General features: G+C 40.5%; 1 protein-coding gene across 5 annotated transcripts in view; it reads left to right on the top strand.

Annotated features, from left to right (window-relative positions):
• The window catches only part of CDC16 (cell division cycle 16), a 29,496-nt gene extending 20,261 nt beyond the window's left edge, over nucleotides 1-9,235 (top strand). The window contains exons 14-17 of one of the 5 annotated variants that reach the window (XM_022576679.2): nucleotides 1,362-1,423; nucleotides 2,324-2,459; nucleotides 4,074-4,164; nucleotides 7,518-9,235. In XM_022576679.2, the coding sequence (XP_022432387.1) occupies nucleotides 1,362-1,423; nucleotides 2,324-2,459; nucleotides 4,074-4,164; nucleotides 7,518-7,777 (549 nt within the window). In that variant the 3' untranslated portion in view covers nucleotides 7,778-9,235. The other 4 variants (XM_022576678.3, XM_022576677.2, XM_089899305.1 and 1 more) reach the window with 4 other exon arrangements.
• The last annotated feature ends 14,863 nt before the right edge of the window (nucleotides 9,236-24,098 follow it).

Here is a 24,098-nt window from a genome sequence, read left to right as displayed (position 1 = left end):
TCTGCTGAACCAAAATCTGCAGTTTTAGCAAGATCCCCGGGTGATTCTCATGCACAGAAAAGTTTGAGATGCACTGTCATAAACCACATTTGAAGTTGCAGTTATATACATCTTTGATGATCAGAAGACACTTTGGATTCTTGCAGACATTTAAAGTAATGGTTTAAATACAAAAGCACAATACTATTAAACTTTCAAAATGCTCATTAAACAGTTATATGAGGAGGGGAAGATATTGTGTGATTTAGTTGTAAACTGCAGCAAATGTCAGAGTAGCCCAGGAAAGCAGGTGTGTCGAAGAATCGCAGAGGATTTGTTCCATTCACATGGGCAGTGCCTTCCAGAGCTGGGCTCAGGGCAGTTAGAGGGTGTGACCAGGTCTGTTTATTCCCTTAGTTCTGACTTACTGCTGCGTGTCGACTGTGTCCTAAGCTCTGAGCTAGGGGTTGGGAGGCAACAGAAAACTGGTTTGATGTTGATGCCCTCAGATCAGTGCAGATAAATAAATCGCCAGTAATAATACAGTGCACAGAAAGGGCTGTGATTGAGGAAGTAAAGGACTCCACACAGACTTGATGGTCGGTCAAGGAGGCCTCTGGGTTCAAGGAAATACACCTCGGTCCTAAAGGATGGGTGCTAGCCAGGCAAAAGTAAGGAAGAGGGTATTTCAGGTGTAGAGAATGGTATGTGCAAAACTGGAGCCAACTCAGTATGGCTTGGATTTTCAGTTCACAGAGAACGTCAAGAAATGGGGCAGGAGGGGTAAGTGTGGGCCTTCAAGGGCCTTGAAGATGATGTTAGAGTTTGCACCTTGTCGAGAGGTGGCGGGACAGTAGGAGCTTTAAGACAGGTGGCGTGGTCAGACTCATATGATGGGGCCCAGACAAGACGTGTTAGTGATGGGGGTGGCGTTCTGATGAGGGGGCTGATAAGCCATCCCCGGAGGGGTCAGGGGTGACGTGGTGCTGTGTGCTGAGTGGCAGAGCACCAGAGGGGTGAGGTCCGGGAGCTGGGCTGGCGGGAGAGTGGACAAGACGTCAGCACGTGGTGTGCTGGACTTGAAGTGCTTGTGAGGTTGCCAGGTAGCAACATTACTAGGCAGATGGAAAGCTCTGGGCTGGAGGTACAAAATCTGAAGTTCTTTGGCATAGATGGGCTCTTTGACAAAACAGTGCTAATAAAATAACGCTCAGGAAGTGTCTTCTAGTAGGAAAGCTGGAAAAGCAACTCAACAGTCTTGCCTAGTGCTGTGCAAGCACCAGGAGAGAGCCCCTCTCGCACAGAGGAGTGAGGTCATGCAGTGCAAACGGGTCAGGATGAAAAGTAGCTTGTAATCATGGGTCTGATGTGCTTTGTTTTAGGTAACAGTTGACAAATGGGAACCTTTGTTGAACAACTTGGGCCATGTCTGCAGAAAACTTAAGTAAGTGAAGTAAAGCATTTTCAGAAATATTCTTTGTGAGTAAAAGTTGACTTAATTTTGTGTAGCTCTTTTCCATATTTTTATTTAGCTTTCTTGTACTTGGCTACTCAGATGTAACAAGCACAAAACAAACGTTTTTATTACCTCTGTTGGTATAATTCTATTTTAGAAATATATTGAGAATTATAATAACTTCTATTTTCTAGGATTAAAAAATTTTAGTGTTCAAAATTAATTTAGAAGAATTAGGACAGTAGGAGCTAATTAAAGCCATATCCATATCCTAACTCACTCTCCTCCTCCAGATACCAGTTTTATGGTGTGATGATTGATGTGATAATAGATGACAATTGAAAAAGAGATTCTTTGGTTAAATAAGTTTGGGAACCTCGAGGTTACTCAAAATTTAGCAGGTTTTTCAGGATTTCTTGCAGTCTTTACTATGCGTTATGAACTGCAGCATTTCCCAAACATTATTAAACACAAAACCTTTTTTCACAAGAGTTTTTACAGAGCAAGTATTGCAGAGAATTTGGGGAAATGCTGCTCCAAGTAACTCCTGTAGACCTTAAAGCAAAACAATTTGGTTGCTTTTAACCATCCCTGGTGTAGGAGGCTTGTCTTCACATAAAAGAGGTCTTGCTGTGCGATGGGGCATAGGCCCAAGGGTCAAGAATGGCATTCAGCTGGTAGCCCTGCAGGAGTGCCCACCCTCAGCTGGAAGGCAGGAAGACCCACTGAAGATACGCAGTGGATGCGAAGGACCGTTGCCGTCTAGACTGTTTCTCTGATATAGGAAAGTGGTTCTTACGTGCCTACATCAAGGAGTACCCACTGCGCGCACTGACTGCTTTCTCTCTTTCTTCCTGTTCTCCTGTCCTCCCTCGTCTTCTCTCCCAGGAAGTATGCTGAAGCCTTGGACTACCACCGGCAGGCACTGGTGTTGATTCCTCAGAATGCATCCACCTATTCTGCCATAGGGTATATCCATAGTCTGATGGGCAACTTTGAAAATGCCGTGGACTATTTCCACACAGTACGTCTTTCGTCTTTTGTTTGTACCTAACTTTAAATCTGGTTAACAGTTACCACTTTTTTTTTTTTTTTTTTTTGTTACCACTTTTTTTAAAAGACGTTTTCTAGGCAATGTTTTGTTACTTTACAGAAGTGCAGTTTAAAATTTACATTTTAAAACTCCTCAGGCAACCTTGTATTTTGTTCTTGTCTTTGCAGAGAAAAGTCCGTGAATGTTGTGTAGTAACTCCTCACATTAGAGCAGATGTGAACCTTGTCCTGAGTGTCAGTGAGAAACACAAGTGTCCAGGAGTGTTTGTCAGCGCAGCTGAGCTGGGTGTACATCTGAGGAGCCCTTTGGGAACTCCATTCTTTCTATTTATGACTTAAAAGTAATTCCCTTAGATCATGTTTGTAGATGAGCAAAACTTGTGCATTCATCACTGGGAAAGACTCTCCCCTTAATCCATATGCAGTATTTCATCAGCTCTAAGCCACCATTAATAAGCGAGGTGACCACACACAAAAATTCGCTGCCGTTTACACTTTATCATAATTCCTTCCTATCACTTAGTTTTTCTGTACTTAGAAAAAGTGCTCTTTTGGACATATTAGGACATAGATTTTTATCAGGGATCACTTTACTACCTACATAAAAAAGAAGGTATAAGTGAAATAAATAGTTAAGATATTCATTCTTCCCATTCAGAGTTTGCTCCTTCTAAATCACTTTTGTACCAGGTGGTCATTCCTGTTTTCCCAAAATTGTGTCCGTGTGCCAGTGCACATGCCCCATTTCACTCAGGTTCCTCCCAGCCAGAGACATTGGCTCTGTCAGAAGGTGTCACCAAAAGGTTGTTAGACAACAACCACAAGTCCAGTATCTTCTGTAGGTGTTCTTCAGGGGGTTTGTGGTCTAGTCTGTGCTCTTGGTGTGGCCGCCAAGCCCACATTGCTGTCACAGACTCCCGTATCATGGCTGTGCCCGGCGGACAGCAGTAGTAAGAATCCACCTGTTGAAAGACTTCCCAAGTTCAGAAATGCTAGAATTTGAAAAAATGTGCGTCTTAGAATCGATGAAATAACTGTTTTTGGAGAAAGAGATAAAATTTGAGAAAATGCAATATTTCAAAGATAAATTTGTGAGTGATAGATTCGTAACTGATTTTCAAAGGTTGGTTAGAGATTTTCAGGTAAAGTGAAGTCCTGAAGTGCCACTGAGATAACCAGAATACTTTCTGAGCAGGCAGAAGTGTTTAGAAGTGTTAATAGTTTTTGTGATCTTTCAAATGTCTGTATTTGAACATTGTGTAATTTACCTCTCTTCTATGATTTAATTAATACAGAAGTCTTTGAAGGCTTTTTGTGGAGATACAGGTTTTAAAATCTTTTTGGAGGAGGGGGTTTCGAACGTAAACAATAACATAGCGTAATGACCCTCCGCGTACCCATCACCCAATTTCAACAGTCATCACCTATTGGCTACTCATGTTAACTGTATCCTCACTAACAGCCTCCCTCTCCCTCTACCCTGGGTTCCCTGGAGTATTTAGAAAGGAGTCCTGTGAGAATGTTTTACACCAAAGAGAAGGAGACAGATTTTCTTGTAATAACCGTGCTGAATCTTTTCTGGCAGGCCCTTGGTCTTAGGCGAGATGATACATTTTCTGTTACAATGCTTGGTCATTGCATTGAAATGTACATTGGTGATTCTGAAGCTTATATTGGTAAGATTACAATTATTCTTATTGACGTTGTATTCCATTTTTTAGATTGTTGTATATCTCTTTTTATGTTTCTCAAATTCTCATGTAAAGTTCTAAGTTCATCTTTCTAATGATTCTAGCTACATTAATATTAAGAAACTCCATTTATTTCAGTGGAACAACGTGTGGGAATTAATGATTCATTAAGTATCCATTCAGTTTAAAGTTGAATACTTGCTGTATGCAAAATACAGTTATAGAATATGTGTAAAGCACTGTGATATACAACAATCAATCTAATTGCATAATTGAAAAAATCTTAAGACAGATTTTTCTAATAAGTAAATGAAAGGGCTCTTGCCTTAATATTTTATAGTGCAGAGCATAGCATGTAAACCTTTGCACTTCAGCGGACTGTTGAGTTGGCTTTACATTACAATGCTATGTAATTCTTTAAATTTTTTTTAATGATTAGCAAGTCATAAGGTAAGTTGGTATGGAGTTGCTGTACTTGGGTGCCCACTTAGTTACGAACATTGTAAGGGAAAGAGCATTGCAGTGAGGTTACATCTTGAGAGCTGGACTTTGGGGTAGGCAAAGACTTCTTTAACAGGGTGTAAAAGCAGAAGAGGAAAAAGTGTTAAATTAGGCTTCAATAAAAGTAACAACCTGAGAGCAAACTGGCACATTAGAGACCGAGAGAAGTCCCTCACAACACATAAACTCATCAAAGAACTTGCGTCTAGAATACAAAAAGTCCTATGCATAATCCTACAATGAGTAGAAATTCCATCAAAAATGGACAAAATACTTGAACAGGAATTTCAGCAAAGAGGTTATTCAGGTAATTACAAAATAAATGAAGGTGCTCAGTATCATTACTTATCAGTAAAGTGAAATAAAAACCATAACGAGGGCTTCCCTGGTGGCGCAGTGGGTGAGAGTCTGCCTGCCAATGCAGGGGACACGGGTTCGAGCCCTGGTCCGGGAAGATCCCACATGCCGCGGAGGACCTAAGCCCGTGCACCACAACTACTGAGCCTGTGCTCTAGAGCCCGCGAGCCACAACTGCTGAGCTCACGTGCCACAACTACTGAAGCCCACGTGCCTAGAGCTCGTGCTGCACAACAAGAGGAGCCACTGCAGTAAGAAGCCCACGCACCGCAATGAAGAGTAGTCCCCGCTCGCCGCAGCTAGAGAAAGCCTGCACACAGCAACAAAGACCCAACGCAGCCAAAAATAAATTAATTAATTAAATTAAATTAAAACAAAAAAACACACACCGTAATGAGGCACCACTATAAACCTGCCAGAATGGCTAAAAGTGAAAAATACTGACTGGTAGTACCTAGTGTTGGCAGTGGCACGGAGCAGCTGGAATCCTCGTACATTATTGATTATTGGCGGGGTTATAAACGGGTCAGAGCTCTTTGGGAAACTGTTTAACAGCACATCTGCTAAAGTTAAACAGGCCTTTCCTGCCTAACACACCACTCCGCCCAGTTTCCCACAGTCCTGTGGGTCGGTTCATGGCTCTTTCGCTGGTCTTCACTTGGAGGGGCTGATGGTCCAAGATGGCCTCATACACAGGGGGACCTCAGTGACACAGCTGGGCTTCTCCATGGGTCTTTAACCCAGGCTTCTTCATAGCATGGTCGTCTCAGGGTCCTGAGGGACAAGAACTAAAGCATCGGGACCCCTTGGAAGCTGGAAGTTGCACAAATCACTTCCATCCCATTCTCTTCATCAGAATGAGTCGTGATTAAGTGCACCGTCAACACAGGAGGGCTTATTCAAGGGCGTGGGTGCTGGGAGGTGAGATTCACTGGGGGCGATCGAGGCAGTGACCTTCCGTGCTGATCTTACAGTGTAGCAGCTCTGCTCCCAGGTTTATGCCCAAGAGAAGCTCTGCTCCCAGATTTATGCCCAAGAGAAGCAAGTGCCTCGGTAAGCCAGAGGATTGTTCATAGCGGCTTCTTTCCCACAGCAGCTCACTGGAGATAGCCGAGGTCCAGCAATAGGAGAGTGGAGAACACTGCACAGTTAGAAGAGCTAACGACTGAATCGTGTTGTAACATACATGAGTCTCACCAGTTTTGACCAGAAAAGAATTTCTACTGATTGATTCCATTTATACAAAGATTAGTAATAAGCAGAACTAATCAGTGGTGATAGAAGAACGAGAGCGGCGACTAAAAGGGAAGGTTCACTAGAGGGCCCTGAGGTGGTTTTCTAGGAGCTAGAAATGTTCGCTTTTGGTCTGGTGGTGGTGATGTGGATGTGTACATATGTGAAAATTCATCCAGCTGTGCACACTTCACAGTTTGTATGTTACGGCTCAATTTTTAAAATTTAAAAAAAAAAGACCTTGGGTTGAAATCTCAGGTCTGCCACCCAGTAGCCCTGTGGCTTTGGGGCAAGTGTGAGCCTCAGTTTCCACATTTGTCCAAGGAGGAGTTGTGAAGCTTAAACGCAAAAGTCTTATAAGGCTAAGAAAGGTGTGGAGATACAGTACTGAATAAGACGGACGTTTTGCCTGTCCTCACAAAGGTAATGGTCTTAGAAAGGAGATTTCCAAGTGTATTGTTCATTACATATTAGTTTATTTTATTGAGGTAAAATTGACATATAATGTATTAAATTCAGGTGTACAACATAATTTAATACTCGTAAGCATTGTGAAATGACCACCACAGTAAGTCTAATTAACATCTGTCACAAAACATAGTTAGAAAAAATTTTTTCTTGCAATGAGAACTTTTAAGGTCTATTCTCTTAGCAACTTCTGAATATGTAATACAGTATTATTAACTGTAATCGCCATGCTGTACTATTTTTATCTTAAGAAGACTTGGATGTTATTATCTGTTAAAACATCTGTTACTGAAAGCTATTAGTTTGAACTCTGTAAAATTGTCATTTTGTTTATGTCGGGAATGATCGGACCTAATACATCCATTATTCTCAGGATTTTGATTTGTAGACAGTGTATTTCCCTTCACTGCGTTTCTGTATACCTGAGGCTTGTGACTGCACCAGGGCCAAGCGCCAGCCGGCAGCTCTCCGTGCGCAGCAGCTGAGGAAGCACCGCGCACGGGCTTCTGTCGGTGCCAGACTCGCTTTGGAGGTGGGGCGGCTGCTGAGCCCAGCGGAGCTGAGCCTGCACGTGCTTCTGGGAGCCTCCCCACAATCTCCCTTCGTCCCCAAGATCAAAGGAGCAGGGGCATGATGGGAACGCTTCTCCTCCTTAGCTATGCGTGTGCTCTCACAAGGACATCTGACCTAAACGATAGAGCAGTGTCATGTATTGGTGGAAATGACAGGTAAATGGAATTTCTTATTTTGTTCTCACTGTGGCATTTCTCTCTTTTTAGGAGCAGACATCAAAGACAAATTAAAATGTTACGACTTTGACGTGCATACAATGAAGACATTAAAGAACATTATTTCACCTCCGTGGGATTTCAGGGAATTTGAAGTAGAAAAACAGACAGTGGAAGAAGCAGGGCTTGCACCATTAGAAACCTCAAGGAAAACTCCAGATTCCAGACCTTCCTTGGAAGAAACCTTTGAAATTGAAATGAATGAAAGTGACATGATGTTAGAGACACCTATGTCAGACCACAGTACGTGATTCCAGACGGGTCCCAGTTCCCCTGTGTCCTAGAGTAGGTCAGTGTTTCCTCTCATCCTTGTCTTTAAAATGTCCCATTTCTCAACATTCATCCAGACCCCACCTCTGCATTTAGGAATGGAGACCTGCCTTAAGAGCCTGGATCGCACACCTTTGCAACAGATGTTTTCTGATCCTACAGAACAGTTATACAAAGTGAAATAAAGAAAGTAAACCGTGTCTTAGGTCGTTTTTTCTTTTTCAATAGACTTTTATTTGGGGCTAATTTTGAACTTACAGAAAATCTGCAAAGGTAGTACTGAGAGCTTCCGTGCACCCTCACCCAGTTTCCCCCATTGTGAACATCTTATGTGACTGTGGGACTTTTATCATAACTAAGAAATCCACGTTGGTCTCTAGTAACCGAACTGCAGACTTCTTTGGATTTCACCAGTTTTCCCGTGAATGTCCTCTTTCCGCTCCTGCATCCGGGGGCCACGCTGCAACTAGCTGTCAGGTTGCCTAGGCTCCTCTTGACTCAGACTTTTCTTATCTTTCGTGACCTGGACAGTTTTGAGAGGACTTGTCAGGTATTTTGTAGAATGTTCCTCAGTTTGAGTTGTTTCAAGTGTTTCTCATGATTGGACTGGGGTTTTGGGTGTGAAGTACCTTTCTCACCACATTGTGTCAGGGTTACATGTTATCAGCATGACTTACACAGGAGGTGTGGACCTGATCACTTGGTGGCAATGGTGTCTGCCAGGTTTCCCCACTGCAAAGTCACTATTTCCCTCTTCCCACACTTGAGAAGCAAATCACTAAGCCCAGCCTACCCTCCGTTTGTTGAGGGGTTTAAGTTAAGCCCCATCCCCTGACAGTTTCATCTGTTCTCTCCCATTTGTTCATTTTATTTATTTATCCCATTTATTTATCAGCATAAACTCATGTATACATATTTTCTATTTTAGGTGATAATTTTATACTAACGTTATTTATTTTGTGGCTTCAGTTGTTTCAGCTTTGGCCATTGGAAGTCTTTCAGCTTGGCTCTTATGTCGTGACATGCCTCCATCTTATGTCCTTGTGACATGCCTCCATTTTTTCTTCTCATTTTTCCTTTATTTTGGTAAAATGTATGTATACAACATAAACTATGGACTTTAGTTAATAATAATGCATCACTCTTGGTAACAACTGTACCGCATCAATGCAAGATAGGGATATGGGGAGACGGTTAGTATATGGGAACTCTTCTGTCCCGTTTTTCTGTAAGTGAAGAAATAAAGTGTGTGCATGTGTGGATAGGGAGCCATTTTAATCATTTTCAAGTGTATAATTCAGTGGCATTTATTTCCAACTTTTTTTTTCACTCCAAACAGAAACTTTGTACCCACTAAGCAGAAAGTCCCTCAGCTCTGGTAGCCTCTAATCTAATTTCTGTCTCTGAATTTGCCTATTCTAGATAATTTCGTGTAAGTGGTATCACACAATATTTGTCCTTTTGTGTCTGGTTTATTATTTTCAAGGTTTATCCACGTTGTAGCTTTTATCAGAACTTCGTTCCTTTTTGTGGCTGAATACTATTCCAAAATGTGTATATTTACCACATTCATCTGTTGACAGACACTTGGGTTGTTTTCACCTTTTGGCTGTTGTGAATAATGTTGCTATGAACATGGCTGCATGATTATCTGGGTCCCTGTTTTCAATCCTTTGGATATATACCTAGGAGTGGAATTGCTGGGTCATATGATGATACTGTGGTTAACTTTCTGAGGAGCCAGCAAACCTTTCTCACAGTGCCTGTACCATTTTACATTCCCATCACCAGTGCACGAGGGTTCCAATTTCTCTGCATCCTCACCAATGCTTTTTACTGTTTTTCTGTTTTTTGTTTTGTTTTGTTTTTTACTGTAACCATTATAGTAGGTGGAAGTGGTATCTCATTTTGGTTGATTTGCCTTTCCCTAATCACTAGTGATGTTGAGCATCTTATCCTGTGCTTATTGGCCATCTGTATATCTTCTTTGGAGAAATGTCTATTCAAATCGTTTGCTTACTTTAAAATTGAGTTGTTTATCTTATTGTTGTTGAGTTGTTGGATTTCTTTATAGATTTTTGATATTAAACCCTTATCAGATACATGATTTGCACACACTTTCTCCCATTCTTTGGGTTGTCCTTTCACTCCCTTGATAGTGTCCTTCAATATGCAAAAGTTCTAATTTAATGAAATCCAATTTATCTATTTTTCTTTTGTTTTTGACTTTTGTAGACTGTATTTTTGGTGTCATTTAAGAAACTATTGCTAAATCCAAGGTTATGCAGAGTTTCACTTCTCTGATATTCTGAGATTTTTATTGTTTTAGCTCTTAAATTTAGGTCTTTGATCCATTTTAATTTTTTTAAATGTTGTAAGTTAAGGGTCCAACTTCATTGTTTTGCATGTGGATATTCAGTTTTCCTAGCACCATTTCTTGAAGAAACTGTTCTTTTCCCATTGAATAGTCTTGGCATCCATGTTGAATTGATGATAAATATGAGGGTTTATTTATGGGCTCTGAGTGCTATTCCATTGGTCCATATGTATATGCTTATGCTAGTACCACACTGTTTTGTCAACTGTAGCTTTGTAGTAAGTTTTGAAATTGGGATGTGTGAGTCCTCCAACTTTGTTCTTTTTCAGGATTGTTTTGCCTACTGTAGTCCCTTGAATTTCCATATGAATTTTAGATTTTTTTTTCCATTTCTGAAAATAAAGCCACTGGGATTTTGATAGGGATTTAATTGAATATGTATGTCTTCTTAGTATATGTCTAATCCATAAATATACGATGTCTTTTCATTTATATGTCCTTAATGTGTTTCAGCAATGTTTTCCAGTTTTCGTTGTATAAGTCTTTCACCTCCTTGATTAAATTCATTCCTAAGTGTTTTATTCTTTATGATACTATTGTGAATGGAATTGTTTTCTTAGTTTCCTTTTTGGATTGTCTCATTCCTAGTGTATAGAAATACAACTGATTTTTGTTTGTTGACTTTGTATCCTGAACGTGTTCATTAGCTGTAACAATTTGTGTGTGTGTGTTCGTTCTTCAGAATTTTCTGTGCAATAGGATCATGTCATCTGCAAGTTGAGATAGTTTTACTTTTTCTTTGCCAATTTAGATTCCTTTTATTTCTTTTCCTTACGTAACTGCTTTGGTTAGAATTGCAGTATTTTATTGAAAAGAAGTGGCAAAAGTAGGCATTCCTGATCTTAAAAGAAAAGCTTTTAGTCTTTCATAGATGTCCTTTTTAGTGTTGGAGAGGTTCTCTTCTATTCCTGGTTTATTGAATGTTTTGTTTAATCAGGAATGGGTGCTGATTTTGTCAAATGCTTTTTTTGGATCAGTTGAGATGTTCAGGTTTAATGAGTTCTAGGATTTTGGAACTGTTCAAGGAAAAGACACAACCATAAATGGCAGTCACACGCTTTATTTGGGGTAGCTTTACTTGAGCCCTGTTTTGACAGGTGGCAAGAGGGGATAGCCCCTTCCAGAGACAGCAGCATGAGGTCACCACCCAGAAGGGGAAGAGGGCAATGGAACTCCTGGGGCAGAGGGAAGTTCCAGAGGGGCTCACATGTCTCCATGATGGAGTAGCAGCATGCAGGGGGTCTCTGGGTTACAAAGTGGCACCTTGGGGTCTTTTTTGTCTTATTTACAGCTACCAGACACTGGGTGTAGTTTTGGTGAGTATGCAAAATAGGCAGGCTCTGAATGGCTGAAGATATGCTTGTCTGGGCTACATATAAACAGGTGCATGTGAAAATTTTGATTTGGCTCTGGTGGACTTAAGCTAACCATCCTAGCCTGCTGTGAAGAAGTAAACAACATGAGGATCAATATGCAGGGGCCTATTTGACTCATTTGTGTAACATCTTTCAGGTTTCTTTCCCTTCATTCTATTGATTTTCATATACTGTACCACCCTTGCAGTCCTGAGATAAGTCTTCAATTTTTTTGAAATGTTTGAGAATAGATGTTAATTCTTTAAATGTTTGGTAGAATTCTTTAGTGAAGCCCTCTGGTCCTGGGCCTTCCTATGTTGGAGGGTTTTTGATTACTGATTCAGTCTCCTTACTTGTTATAGCTGTTTCTTGAGTCAGTTTTCATACTTTTGTATGTTTCTAGGAATTTGTTTTATCTGGGTTATTCAGTTTGTTGGTGTACAGTTGTTCATAGTATCCTGTTGTAATCCTTTTTATTTTTGTAAAGTGAGTAATAATTTCCTCTCTTCCATTTTATGATTTAGAAATTTGAGTCTTCTCTTTTTTTTCTTTGTAAATCTGGTAAAGATTTGTCAATTTTTTATGGCTTTTCAAAAAACTAACTTTGAATTTTGTTTACATTCTCTGTTATTTTTCTCAAGTGTATCTTATTTCCACTCTAATGTATTGTTTCCTTATTTCTGCTAGCTGTTACATTCTCTGTTGTTTTTCTCAAGTATGTCTTATTTCCACTCTAATGTATTGTTTCCTTATTTCTGCTAGCTGTTACATTCTCTGTTGTTTTTCTCAAGTATGTCTTATTTCCACTCTAATGTATTGTTTCCGTATTTCTGCTAGCTGTTACATTCTCTGTTGTTTTTCTCAAGTATATCTTATTTCCACTCTTAATGTATTGTTTCCTTATTTCTGCTAGCTGTGGTTTTAGGTTGCTCTTCTTTTTCTGGTTCCTTAAAGTGTACAGACCATTGAATTGGCACTTTTTTTTTGAATGTAGGCGTTTATAGCTATAAATTTCCCTCTGAGCACCATTTTTGCTGATCCCATAACTTTTCCTGTTTTTGTTTCTGTCTTAATGTACTTTCTAGTTTTCCATGTGATTTCTTTTTTGACCCATTGGTTGTTTAAGAATGTGTTTAATTTCCACATGTGTGTGAGTTTTCCAGTTTCCCTTCTGTTATTGATTTCTAGTTTCATTCCATTGTGCTTAGAAGGATATTTTGTGTGATTTTAGTCTAAGTGTATTAAGACTCTTCTTGTGGCCTAATTTATGGTCCCTCTGGAGAATGTACCCTGTTCACTTGAGAAGATTGTATGTTCTGCTTTTGTTGGGTGGCGTGTTCTGTATATGTGTGTTAGGTCTAATTGGTTTATGGTGTTGTTCAAGTCTTCTATTTCCTTGTTGATCTTCTGCCTCGTTGTTCTTTTATTAAAAGTGGGTTGTTAGAAGTCTCTAAATATTACTGTAGAACTGTCTATTTCTCCCTTCAATTCTGTTCATTTTTGCTTCATATATTTAGGACTCCTATCAGATGCATATATATTTATACCTGTTACAGCTTCTGAATTCATATGAAATAAGCAGGTGATCATTAATATGCCTTTTTAAAAATTTTTTTATAAAAGTATAGCTTATGTACAATATTACATACGTTACAGGTGTACAACATAGTCAAAAATTTTAAAGGTTACATTCCATTTATAGTTAAAATTCTGGCTATATTCCCTGTGTGCACAGTACATCCTTGTAGCTTATTTATTTTGTACATAATAGTTTTTACCTTATACTCCCTTACTCCTATCTTGCACCTCCCCCTTCCCTCTCCCCACTGGTAACCACTGGTTTGTTCTCTATATCTGTGAGTCTGTTTCTTTTTTGTTGCATTCACTATTTGGTTGTATTTTTTAGATTCCACATATAAATGGTATCATACAGTATTTGTCTTCCTCTAATTTATTTCACTTAGCCATAATATGCTTGAAGTTTGTCCATGTTGTTGTACATGGCAAAATTTCATTCTTTTTTATGGCTGAGTACTACTCCATTGTGTGTGTATATCTATCTATCTATCTGTCTATCTATATATATACCACTTCTTTATCCATTCTTCTGTTGACAGACAGGTTGCTTCCATATCTTGACAATTGTAAATAATGATGCTATGAATGTTGGGGTGTGCGTATCTTTTTGAATTAATGTTGGGTTTTTTTTGGATATATACTCAGGAGTGGGATTGCTGGGTCATATGGTAGTTCTATTTTCAGTTTTTTGAGGAACTTCCATACTGTTTTCAATAGTGGCTGCATCAATCTACATTCCCATCAACAGTGTACAAGGGTTCCCTTTTCTCCATATCCTCACCAATGTTTGTTATTTGTGTTCTTTTTGGTGATAGCCATTCTGACCAGTGGGAGGTGATATCTCATTGTGGTTTTAATTTGCATTTCTCTGATGATTAATAATGTTGAGCATCTTTTCTTGTGCCTGTTGACTGTCTGCAGTCTTCTTTGGAAAAATGTCTGTTCAGGTCTTCTATCCATTTTTTACTTGGGTTTGTTTTTTAGATATTAAGTTGTGTGAGCTGTGTATATATTTTGATATTAACCCCTTATCAGTCATCATTTGCAAGTATTTTCTCCCATTCAGCAGGTTGTCTTTCTATTTTGACGATGGTTTCCTTTGCTGTGCAAAAGCTTTTAAGTTTAATTAGGTCCCATTTGTTTATTTTTGTTTTTATTTCCTTTGCTTTAGGAGACATCCAAAAATATTGCTACGATTTATGTCAAAGGGTGTTCTAATTATGTTTTATCTAGGAATTTTGGGGTTTCTGGTCTTAACATTTAGGTCTTTAATCCATTTTGAGTTTATTTTTTTATATAGTATCAGAGAATGTTCTAATTTTATTGTTTTATATGTGTCTGTCCAGTTTGCCAAGCACCACTTATTGAAGAGATTGTCTTTTTGCCATTGTATATTCTTGCCTCCTTTGTCACAGATTAATTGACCATAAGTGTGTGGGTTTATTTCTGGGCTTTCTATTCTGTTCCATTGATCTGTGTGTCTTGTTTTTTTGCCAGTATGATGTTTTTTGATTACCATAGCTTTGTAGTATAGTCTGAAGTTAGGGAGCATGATTCCTCCAGATCTGTTCTTAAGATTGCTTTGGCTATTTGGGGTCTTCTGTGTTTCCATACAAATTTTAGGATTATTTATTTTAGTTCTGTGAAAAATGCCCTTGGTATGTTGATGGGATTGCATTGAATTTGTAGATTGCTTTGGGTAGTATGGTCACTTTATCAATATCAATTCTTCCATCCATGAACATAGTGTATCTTTCCATCTGTTTCACCTTCAGTTTCCTTCATCAGTATCTTTTAATTTTCCAAGTACAGGTGTTTTACCTCCTTAGGTAGGTTTCTTCCTGGGTACTTTTTTTAATGTGATGGTAGATGGGATTAATTCCTTAATTGCCCTTTCTGATAACTTGAAGTTAGTGTATAGAAATGCACAGATTTCTGTATATTAATTTTGTATCCTGAAACTTTATTGAATTCATTGATGAGCTCTAGTAGTTTTTTGGTGGCGTCTTTAGGATTTTCTATGTGTAGTGTCATGTCATCTGCAAGCAGTGACAGTTTTACTTCTTCCTTTCCAATTTGGATTCCATGTATTTATTTATTTATTTTCTTGTCTGATTGCTGTGGCTAGGACTTCCAATACTGTGTTGAATAAAAGTGGTGAGAGCGGGCATCCTTGTCTTGTTACTGATCTTAGAAGAAATGCTTTTAGGTTTTCACCATTTTGTATGATGTTAGCTATGGGTTTGTCATATATGGCCTTTATTATGTTGAGTTATGTTCCCTCTATGCCACTTTCTGGAAAACTTATCATAAATGGATGTTGAATTTTGTGAAAAGCTTTTTCTGCATCTTTTGAGATGATCATATGATTTCAGTTCTTCACCTTGTTAATGTGGTATATATCACATTGATCAGTTTGGGGATATTGAAAAATCCTTGCATCTCTGGGATAAATCCCACGTGATCATGGTATATGATCCTTTTAATGTATTGTTGGATTCAATTTGCTAATATTTTGTTGAGGATTTTTGCATCTATGCTCATCATTGAGCCTATTTTCTTTTTTGGGGGATGTCTTTGTCTGGTTTGGGTATCAGGGTGATACTGGCCTCATAGAATGAGGTCAGAAGTGTTCTTCCTCTGCAGTTTTTTGGAATAGTTTGAGAAGAATAGGTGTTAACTCATCTCTAAACGTTTGGTAGAATTCACCTGTGAAGCCATCTGGTTCTGGACTTTTGTTTCTTGAGCGTTGAAATTACTGATTCAGTTTCATTGCTGGTAATTGGTCTGTTCATATTTTCTGTTCCTCCTGGTTCAACCTTTGGAGATTGTACATTTCTAAGAATTTGTCCATTTCTTCTAGGTTATCCATTTATGGGCATTTAGTTGTTTTTAGTAGTCTCTTATGATCTTTTGTATCTCTGTGGTGTTGGTTGTAAATTCTCCTTTTTCATTTCTGATTTTATTCATTTGGGCCCTCTTTTTTTCTTGATGAGTCTGGCTAAAGGTTTATCAATTTTGTTTATCTTTTCAAAGAACTAGCTCTTGCTTTTATTTATCTTTTCTATTTTTTTAAATTCTCTTTCATTTATTTCTGCTCTGATCTTTATGATTTCTTTCCTTCTACTAATTTTGGATATTGTTTGTTCTTTTTTCATTTCCTTTAGGTGTAAGATTAGGTTACTCACTTGAGATTTTTATTGTTTCCTGAGATAAGTTTGTACCTCTAGAAACTTCCCTTTTAGGCCTGTGTTTGCTGTGTCCCCTAGATTTTGGGTGGTTGTGTTTTCATTTTCATTAGTCTTGAAGTACTTTTTTATTTCCTCTTTGATTTCTTCAGTGACCCATTGGTTGTTTAGTAGCATGTTGTTTAGCCTCCAAGTGTTTGTATTTATTGCAGCTTTTTTCTTGTAATTGATTTCTAGTCTCAAAGCATTGTGGTCAGAACAGATACTCAGTATGATTTCAATTTTCTTAAATTTACCAAGGCTTGTTCTGTGACCTAGCATATGACTTATCCTGGAGAATGTTTCATGTGTACTTGAAAAGAATGTGTCATTCTGCTGCTTTTTGATGGAATGTTCTTTATATATCTATTAAATCCATTTGGTCTAATGTGTCATTTAAGGCCAGTGTTTCCTTATTGATTTTCTGCTTGGGTGATCTGTCCATTGATGTAGGTGGAGTGTTAAAGTCCCCTGCTGTTATTGCGTTACTGTCTTTTTCTCCCTTTATGTCTGCTAATATTTGCTCTATGTATTTAGGTGCTCCTATGATGGGTGTGTGTATCTACAATTGTTATATATTCTTGGATTGATCCCTTGATCATTATGTAGTGTCCTTCTTTGTCTCTTGTAACAGTCTTTATTTTAAAGTCTATTTTTTCTGATATAAGTATCGCTACCCCAGCTGTCCCTTGATTTCCATTTGCATGGAATATCTTTTATTTTTTAATTTTTTTTGTTGTTTTTTTGTTGTTGTTGTTGTTTTTGCGGTACGCGGGCCTCTCACTGCTGTGGCCTATCCCGCTGCGGAGCACAGGCTCCGGACGCGCAGGCTCAGCGGCCATGGCTCATGGGCCCAGCTGCTCCGCGGCATGTGGGATCCCGGACCGGGGCACGAACCCATCCCCTCACTTTCAGTCTGTGTGTGTCTTTAGATCTGAAGTGAGTCTCTTGTAGGCAGCATATATATGGGTCTTGTTTTCGTGTTGATTTCAGCCGCTCTGTGTCTTTTGATTGTAGCATTTAGGCCATTTACATTTAAAGTATTTATTGATATTATGTTCTTGTTACCATCTTGTTAATTGTTTTGTGTTTGTTTGTAGGTCTGTTACATTCCTTTCTTCTTTTGTTCTCTTCTGCTTTGATTTGATGACTACCTGTAGTGTTATATTTGGATTCCTTTTTCTTTTTTGTGTGTATCTATTACAAATTTTTGGTTTGTGGTTACCATCAGGTTTTTATATAGCAATCTGTACGTATACATGATTGAATTAAGTTGCTGATCTTTTAATTTCAAATGCATTTTAACATCCCTGCTTTGGACGCTCCTCCTCTCACGATTACTATGTTTGATATCATATTTTGCATCTGATTGTCTTCCGTATCCCTTAACTGCTTATTGTGGATATAGATGATTTTTACTTCTCTTATCATTTAACCTTCCTACTAGCTTTGTGCTTTAGATGATTTCCTGCCTCTCCTTTATGTTTGCCTTTACTGATTAGCTTTTTCCTTTCGTAATTTTCATGTTTCTAGGTGTGGCCTTTTCTTTTTCGCTTAGAGAAGCTTTACATTTCTTGTAAAGCTGGTTTGGTGTTGCTGTACTCTTTTAGGTTTTTATTGTCTATAAAGCTTTGACCTCCGTCAAATCTAAATAAGAGCCCTGCCAGGGAGAATATTCTTGGTTGTAGGTTTTCCCTTTCATCACTTTAAATATATCATGTCACTTCCTTCTGGCTTGTAGGGTTTCTGCCGAAATGTCAGCTGATAGCCTTATGGGAGTTACCTTGTATGTTATTTGCGGCTTTTAATGTTCTCTCTTTATCTTCAACTTTTGCCATTTTAATTACTGTGTGTCTTGGTGTGTATCTCTTTGGGTTCGTCCTGTATGGGACTCTGTGCTTCCTGGACTTGGGTGACTGTTTACTTTCCCAGGTTAGGGAAGTTTTTAGCTATTATGTCTTCAAATATGTTCTCAGCCCCTTTCTCTTTCTCTTCTCTTTCTGGGACCCTTATAATGTGAATATTAGTGCACTTGATGTGGTCTCAGCGGTCTCTTAAACGGTCATTTCTTTTCATTCTTTTTTCTTTTTTTCAGCATCAGTGATTTCCACTACTCTGTTTTCCAGTTCACTGATCTGTTCCTTTATATCATTTAGTCCATGGCTGATTCCTTCTAGTGTGTTTTTCATTTCAGTTATTGTATTCTTCATCTCTGTTTTGTTGCTCTTTATATTTTCTAGTTCTTTGTTAAATATTTCTAATTTCCTGCTCTGTGCATCCATTCTTCTCCTGAGTTCCTGGGTCATCTTTACAATCACTACCCTGAACTCTTTCTTGGGTAGGTAGCCTATCTCCACTTCACTTAGCTCTTCTGGGGTTTTATTTTGTACCTTCGTCTGGAACACGTTCCTCTGTTGCCTCATTTCACTTAAGCTGCTGTTTGTAATTTTATGTATCTGGTAGGTTGGTTACGTTTCACAACCTTAGAAAACTGGCCCTCTGTAGGAGACGTCCTCTGCAGCAGTGCACTCCCCTCTTGTCTCCCAAGTTGTATGCTCTAGGTGTTCCCCCTGTGAGGACTGTGTGGGTCCTTCTGTTGTGGCAGGCTGACTGTGTGGGCAGTCTGGTGGGCTTGGTTGGCACCTGGTTTGGTTGGTTGCCAAGCTCTGCCTTGTGTGGAGGCTGCTAGCTGCTGCTTGGTGGGGCCTGGTCAGGAGGCAGCTGGCTGCAGAATCCCCACGGGCTCCAGGGCTAGTGCTGGCTCACTGGCGGGCGGAGTCACGGTCCAGAAGAGTTTGGGGCTGTTGCCTGCCCACTGGTGGGTGAACCCAGGTGTTGGGGTTAGTGCCAGCCTACTGGTGGGCAGAGCCAGGTCCTGGGGTCTGGTTGCAGGGCCCAGGGGTCCCAGAGCTGGTGTTGGATCTCTGGTTGGGGGGAATTGTTCTGACACAGTTGGGTCCAGGGTCCAGGGTGTCCTGAAGCTTGTGTTGGCCTTCTATTGGCCAGGGCTGGGGCCCAGCTGGTCCCAGGGTAGGGTCTGGCTGGCTGTGGGCAGGCTGGGTTTGCAGGCTGTGGAGCTGTGGTTTTCTTGCGTCTGGCGTTTGCCCCCTGGTGGATGAGGCTGGTCTGGATGCTAGAGCCGGCTTCCTGAAGGGCAGGGTTGAGGCCCAGGGGATTCTGGGGCTGGTGCCTGCCGATTGGTGGCTGAGCTGGTTCCTGAGCACTCTGGTGGGAGGGCCTTGTCCAGGGGCGGCTGTGGGCTCGGGAGGTCTCAAGGCAGCCTCTCTGCTGATGGGTGGGCCTGTGTCCCCACTCAGTTGCTTGAGGCGTCTCAGCAGTGGTGCCTACAAGCTATTGGGCCAGGGCAGGGCTGTGTCCTGGGGCTAATAAGCTAGAGGAAGGGTTCCACAGTGGCCCTTCCCAGCACCAGTGTCCATGTGGTAGAAGGAGTGAGCTTCCAAGAATGGCTGCCGCCAGCGCCTGTGTCCCCAGGGTGAGCTGCAGTGGCTTCTTGCCTCTCCAAGATCAGCAGGCCAGTCTGACCCAGGCTCCTGTCAAATTACTGCCCCTGCCCTGGGTCCTGGAGCGTGTAAGATTCTGTGTGTGCCCTTTAAGCATGAAGTCTATTTCCCTCAGCCCTCTGGCCCCCCCAAAAGTAAGTCCTTGTGGCCTTCCAAGCCAAGTGCTCTGGGGGCTTGTCTTCCCAGTTCAGGACCCCTGGGCTGGGGAGCCTGACATGGGGCTCAAACCCCTCCCTCCTTTGAGAGAACCTCTGCAATGTAATTATTCTCAAGTTTTGGGGCCCTGGAGGTATGGGACTTGACTATATCGCAAGTCCGTCCCTCCTACCTATCTCGTGGTTCCTTCTTTGTCTTCAATTGTGGAAGATCTTTTCTGAAAGGTTCCAGTCTTTTTCACGGATGGTTGTTCTGCCAATGGTTGTGATTTTGGTGTGCTCGTAAGAGGAGGTGAGCTCAGTCGCTTTCTACTCCACCATCTTGGCCAATCCAGGAATTTTGTAATGCTGAGCCAGCATCCTTCCAGAGCCATTTCCCAGACAGTTAAATACAGCCACGCCCAGTCCTCTGGGCCGGAGCCTGAGCTAATTAGGGAGTCTTAGTTTTGGAGCTGCTTTTCTCCTGTAATATGTCATTTTTAATATGTCATAGTTTAGATAATTGTCTTGTCCAAGCATCCGGATCAGTTGTGGCAGAACTTACTGAAATGATGTAGCACATTTTTGGGGGGCAAGAAAGAAAATTTCTTATAGTTTCACCCATTGGCAGGTGACTTATTCCATGAAAGACATGTTAAAATTGTCTTTAAAAAGTTTATACAGGGCTTCCCTGGTGGTGCAGCGGTTAAGAATCTGCCTGCCAACACAGGGAACACGGGTTTGATTCCTGGTCCGGGAAGATCCCATGTGCCACGGAGCAACTAAGCCCGTGCACCACAACTACTGAGCCTGCGCTCTAGAGCCCTTACTCCACAACAAGAGAAGCCATCGTGATGAGAAGCCCGTGCACCACAACAAAGAGTAGCCCCCACTCACGGCAACTAGAGAAAGCTAGTGCAGCAACAAACACCCAATGCAGCCAAAAATAAATAAATTATAATAAAAAAAGAACAACTCGGGGCTTCCCTGGTGGCGCAGTGGTTGAGAGTCTGCCTGACAATGCAGGGGACACTGGTTCATGCCCCGATCCGGGAAGATCCCACATGCCGCAGAGTGGCTGGGCCCGTGAGCCATGGCCGCTGAGCCTGCGCGTCCGGAGCCTGTGCTCCGCAATGGGAGAGGCCACAACAGTGAGAGGCCCGCGTACCGCAAAAAAAAAAGAACAACTCTTAGTCATTCTAATAAAGAGATGGGATTAGGTCCTTCACTTGTTCAAATCTTTTCTTTCAAGCTCTTATCCTCATATTAGACACATTATCCTATTTTTTCACAGAAAAATGTTTTATTCCAAGGCATTTATTTACAGCATCATTAACAAATAAGGTATTGTATAGAAATGAATTTTCCAAGCACCTAATATTCTCTCTTAAACACTAAAACTTTTTATCTTAGCCTAAAATGTATCTTATATATTTGTACCTTTTTAAAGGTTAGAAATATAATAGCTAAGGCAGAAAAATATGATTTATAAGGTAGAAGAATAATAGCTGTCATTTCTTGAGGTCCCCATGTGCTAATAACTCCCGTCAGTCTTTGGAGTAAGACCTGTACAGGTGAGGAATCTGAGCCCAGCTAGCGATGCATCCAAGGCAGCGTACAGGCCCCATTTCCTGTCTCAGCCCCTCACACTACACATTGGCTGTGTGCAGTGAGGCGCTTAGAGTCCCTGAGTTGCCTACTGCTATTTAGACTCAAATAGTGTGTTCCTGACTTTTCATTTTTCTTTTAAAATGGCTTCTCTATCTCTTCTCTGTCAGGCAAATGGCTTTTCTATCTCTTCTCTGTCAAGCATCACATGTGCCTATTTTTATGCCTCTCCTCTCTTTAGCTGGGCTAGAAAATCAAATTATGGAACTGAAAATAATCACTTTTAAAATAAATAAAAATGAAGGTATTAATACTCTTCCACACTTATTTTACCCACCAGACAATAACATTGCTTCATTTAGTTTTTTCATCGATCACGTGGTGTGATTTTTTTAATGTTCTGGAAAAGTGAACGCCTGATAATTAACCCATGACCTTGTTGACAGTGCTTTAAGACATAAAAGAACAAGAACTTCAAGACATTTGACTAAGCTGTTTTTCACATTAACAAGTTTAATATCAATGTTTAGTCTTCAGAAAGTGTCAAAAAAAAGGGGGGGTAGTGTGTAATTGTACTGCCAAGCATTTTTCTGATATGACTCTAGTATCTCATAATAATGCCTAGTTTCCTAAAAAGTCAGCCTTCTTGCCACCTTTAAAGTGACTGTGCTGTCATCTTTGAAGAAAAACAGAGTGTAACGGTCACCAGTTGCTTTAGGTCATGGTCATCCATCAATTAGACCCGTGCTCTGGAGCAAAATGTAACCCTTCCTATGACCAGGACCACGCTTATGGGTGAAGTGTTCAGTTAGGGTTAGGTTCACTGACATTTGGAGATTAGTTAATACTGCTTTGTTTTGGATGTAATTCTATGTGTATTTTAAACAAAACATGCTGAGTAATGTGTAGGAAGATAGATATTCTTTACGCTGTACTTTTCTTTCATATAAAATCATGAGCGATTTAACAAGTGTATGTCATTCACTGTCTTGAAATTGGTATTATAAAATTGTATTTAAAGAATAATTCCATCCACCGCGAATTCTGAAGTTCTGCCATTTCTCACCGTCAGCCCCTTGTGCCCCTCCCTCCCACCCTCAGGATATAATAAACCATCTTCTCCGACAACCACATTTTCCTTTTCTTTGTCACAATAAGAGCTTTTGATCAGCAGAACTAGGCTTTCAATACCGAGTTGACTGGAGACAGGAAAGGAAACTGGATCTAGTGTGTGTGCAACTTCAGCATAGTTTGTTCCTATAGGATTCCTTTAGACTTTATTTGAAATAATGAAAACTGCTCCTGGCCTCCTTTCTGGGGTTTTAGAGAACTCAGGTTTGGAACTGCTCTTTTGAGTCTTTCAGCCCATTTAAAATGACACATTTCAATTGTGTTCATAGGTAGTGAGTGGTTCAGGGATAAAGGACTGGATTGAGTTAAACCTGGATTTACTCCCAGCGGCTGCCCGATTCCCTTAATCTCTTAATTAATGCCTCAGTTACTCTATTCTCCAGTTTCTTTGTTGGTACTTAAAGTTCTGGGAAGAAAGGTGCTACGAATGAAAAACATAGCCAACACGAATAAGTTGAAAATATGAAAAAACGTGGCATTTAAAAATTAACCTCTATATGAATTATTCTAACCAAAAGTGTTTCTGCCTGAATGTTTGTAAAAGAATAACATGGCTGCTGTCCCATTGAGCGCCTCAGAAAGTTGAGCGAAAATTATATTGGAAAACATTAAGGCCCTGTTTTTTTTTTTTACATCTTTATTGGAGTATAATTGATTTACAATGATGTGTTAGTTTCTGCTTGTAACAAAGTGAATCAGTTATACATATACATATGTTCCCATATCTCTTCCCTCTTGCGTCTCCCTCCCACCCTCCCTATCCCACCCCTCTAGGTGGTCACAAAGCACCGAGCTGATCTCCCTGCGCTATGCGGCTGCTTCCCACTAGCTATCTGTTTTACGTTTGGTAGTGTATATATGTCCATGCCATAAATGCTGGAGAGGGTGTGGAGATAAGGCCCTATTTTGAGTGCCGTGAGTCTGAGCTACTCCAGTCCTTGCCACCTGAGTCCTAAGGACCGTCGAAGTGAGCCTTCTTTCTCTGCGGACAATTTCTTCTCTCAACTCTGGGGCATTTATTCTACTCCGTAGAGGAAAGCCATGTACTGATTTGTGCTGTTTGTCAATCGCTTGCTTTTTCCTGAATGTAATTGCTACTCTCTGATGAAACGTTCAGATTTCCTTGGAAAAGAATAAATAGCTGTAAACACTTAATTAAGCATGTGTATGTCATTCTCTGGGATGTTTAGCCAAACGGCCAGCTCTTCTCGGTGGGAAAGAGATCCAGCCCTGCACAGCCCAATTCAAGGCTCCCGCTTGAGCCAAGTCCTCAGGTCCCGAATTTCTCGCTGACCCGCTCCTGGGCGAGGCCGCCAAGCCCCCGTCCACCCCCAGACCCTTCTAAGTCGGGCTGCACGGAGACCAGGGCGT

The sequence above is a fragment of the Delphinapterus leucas genome, chromosome 18, assembly GCF_059928025.1.
Source record: "Delphinapterus leucas isolate spDelLeu-1000000601 "Yukka" chromosome 18, BTC_Dleu_Yukka2, whole genome shotgun sequence".
In the NCBI taxonomy this organism is placed as follows: Eukaryota; Metazoa; Chordata; class Mammalia; order Artiodactyla; family Monodontidae; genus Delphinapterus; species Delphinapterus leucas.
The sequence above is the reverse complement of the archived record's forward strand: the minus strand, read 5'-3'. Positions and strand labels throughout refer to the sequence as shown.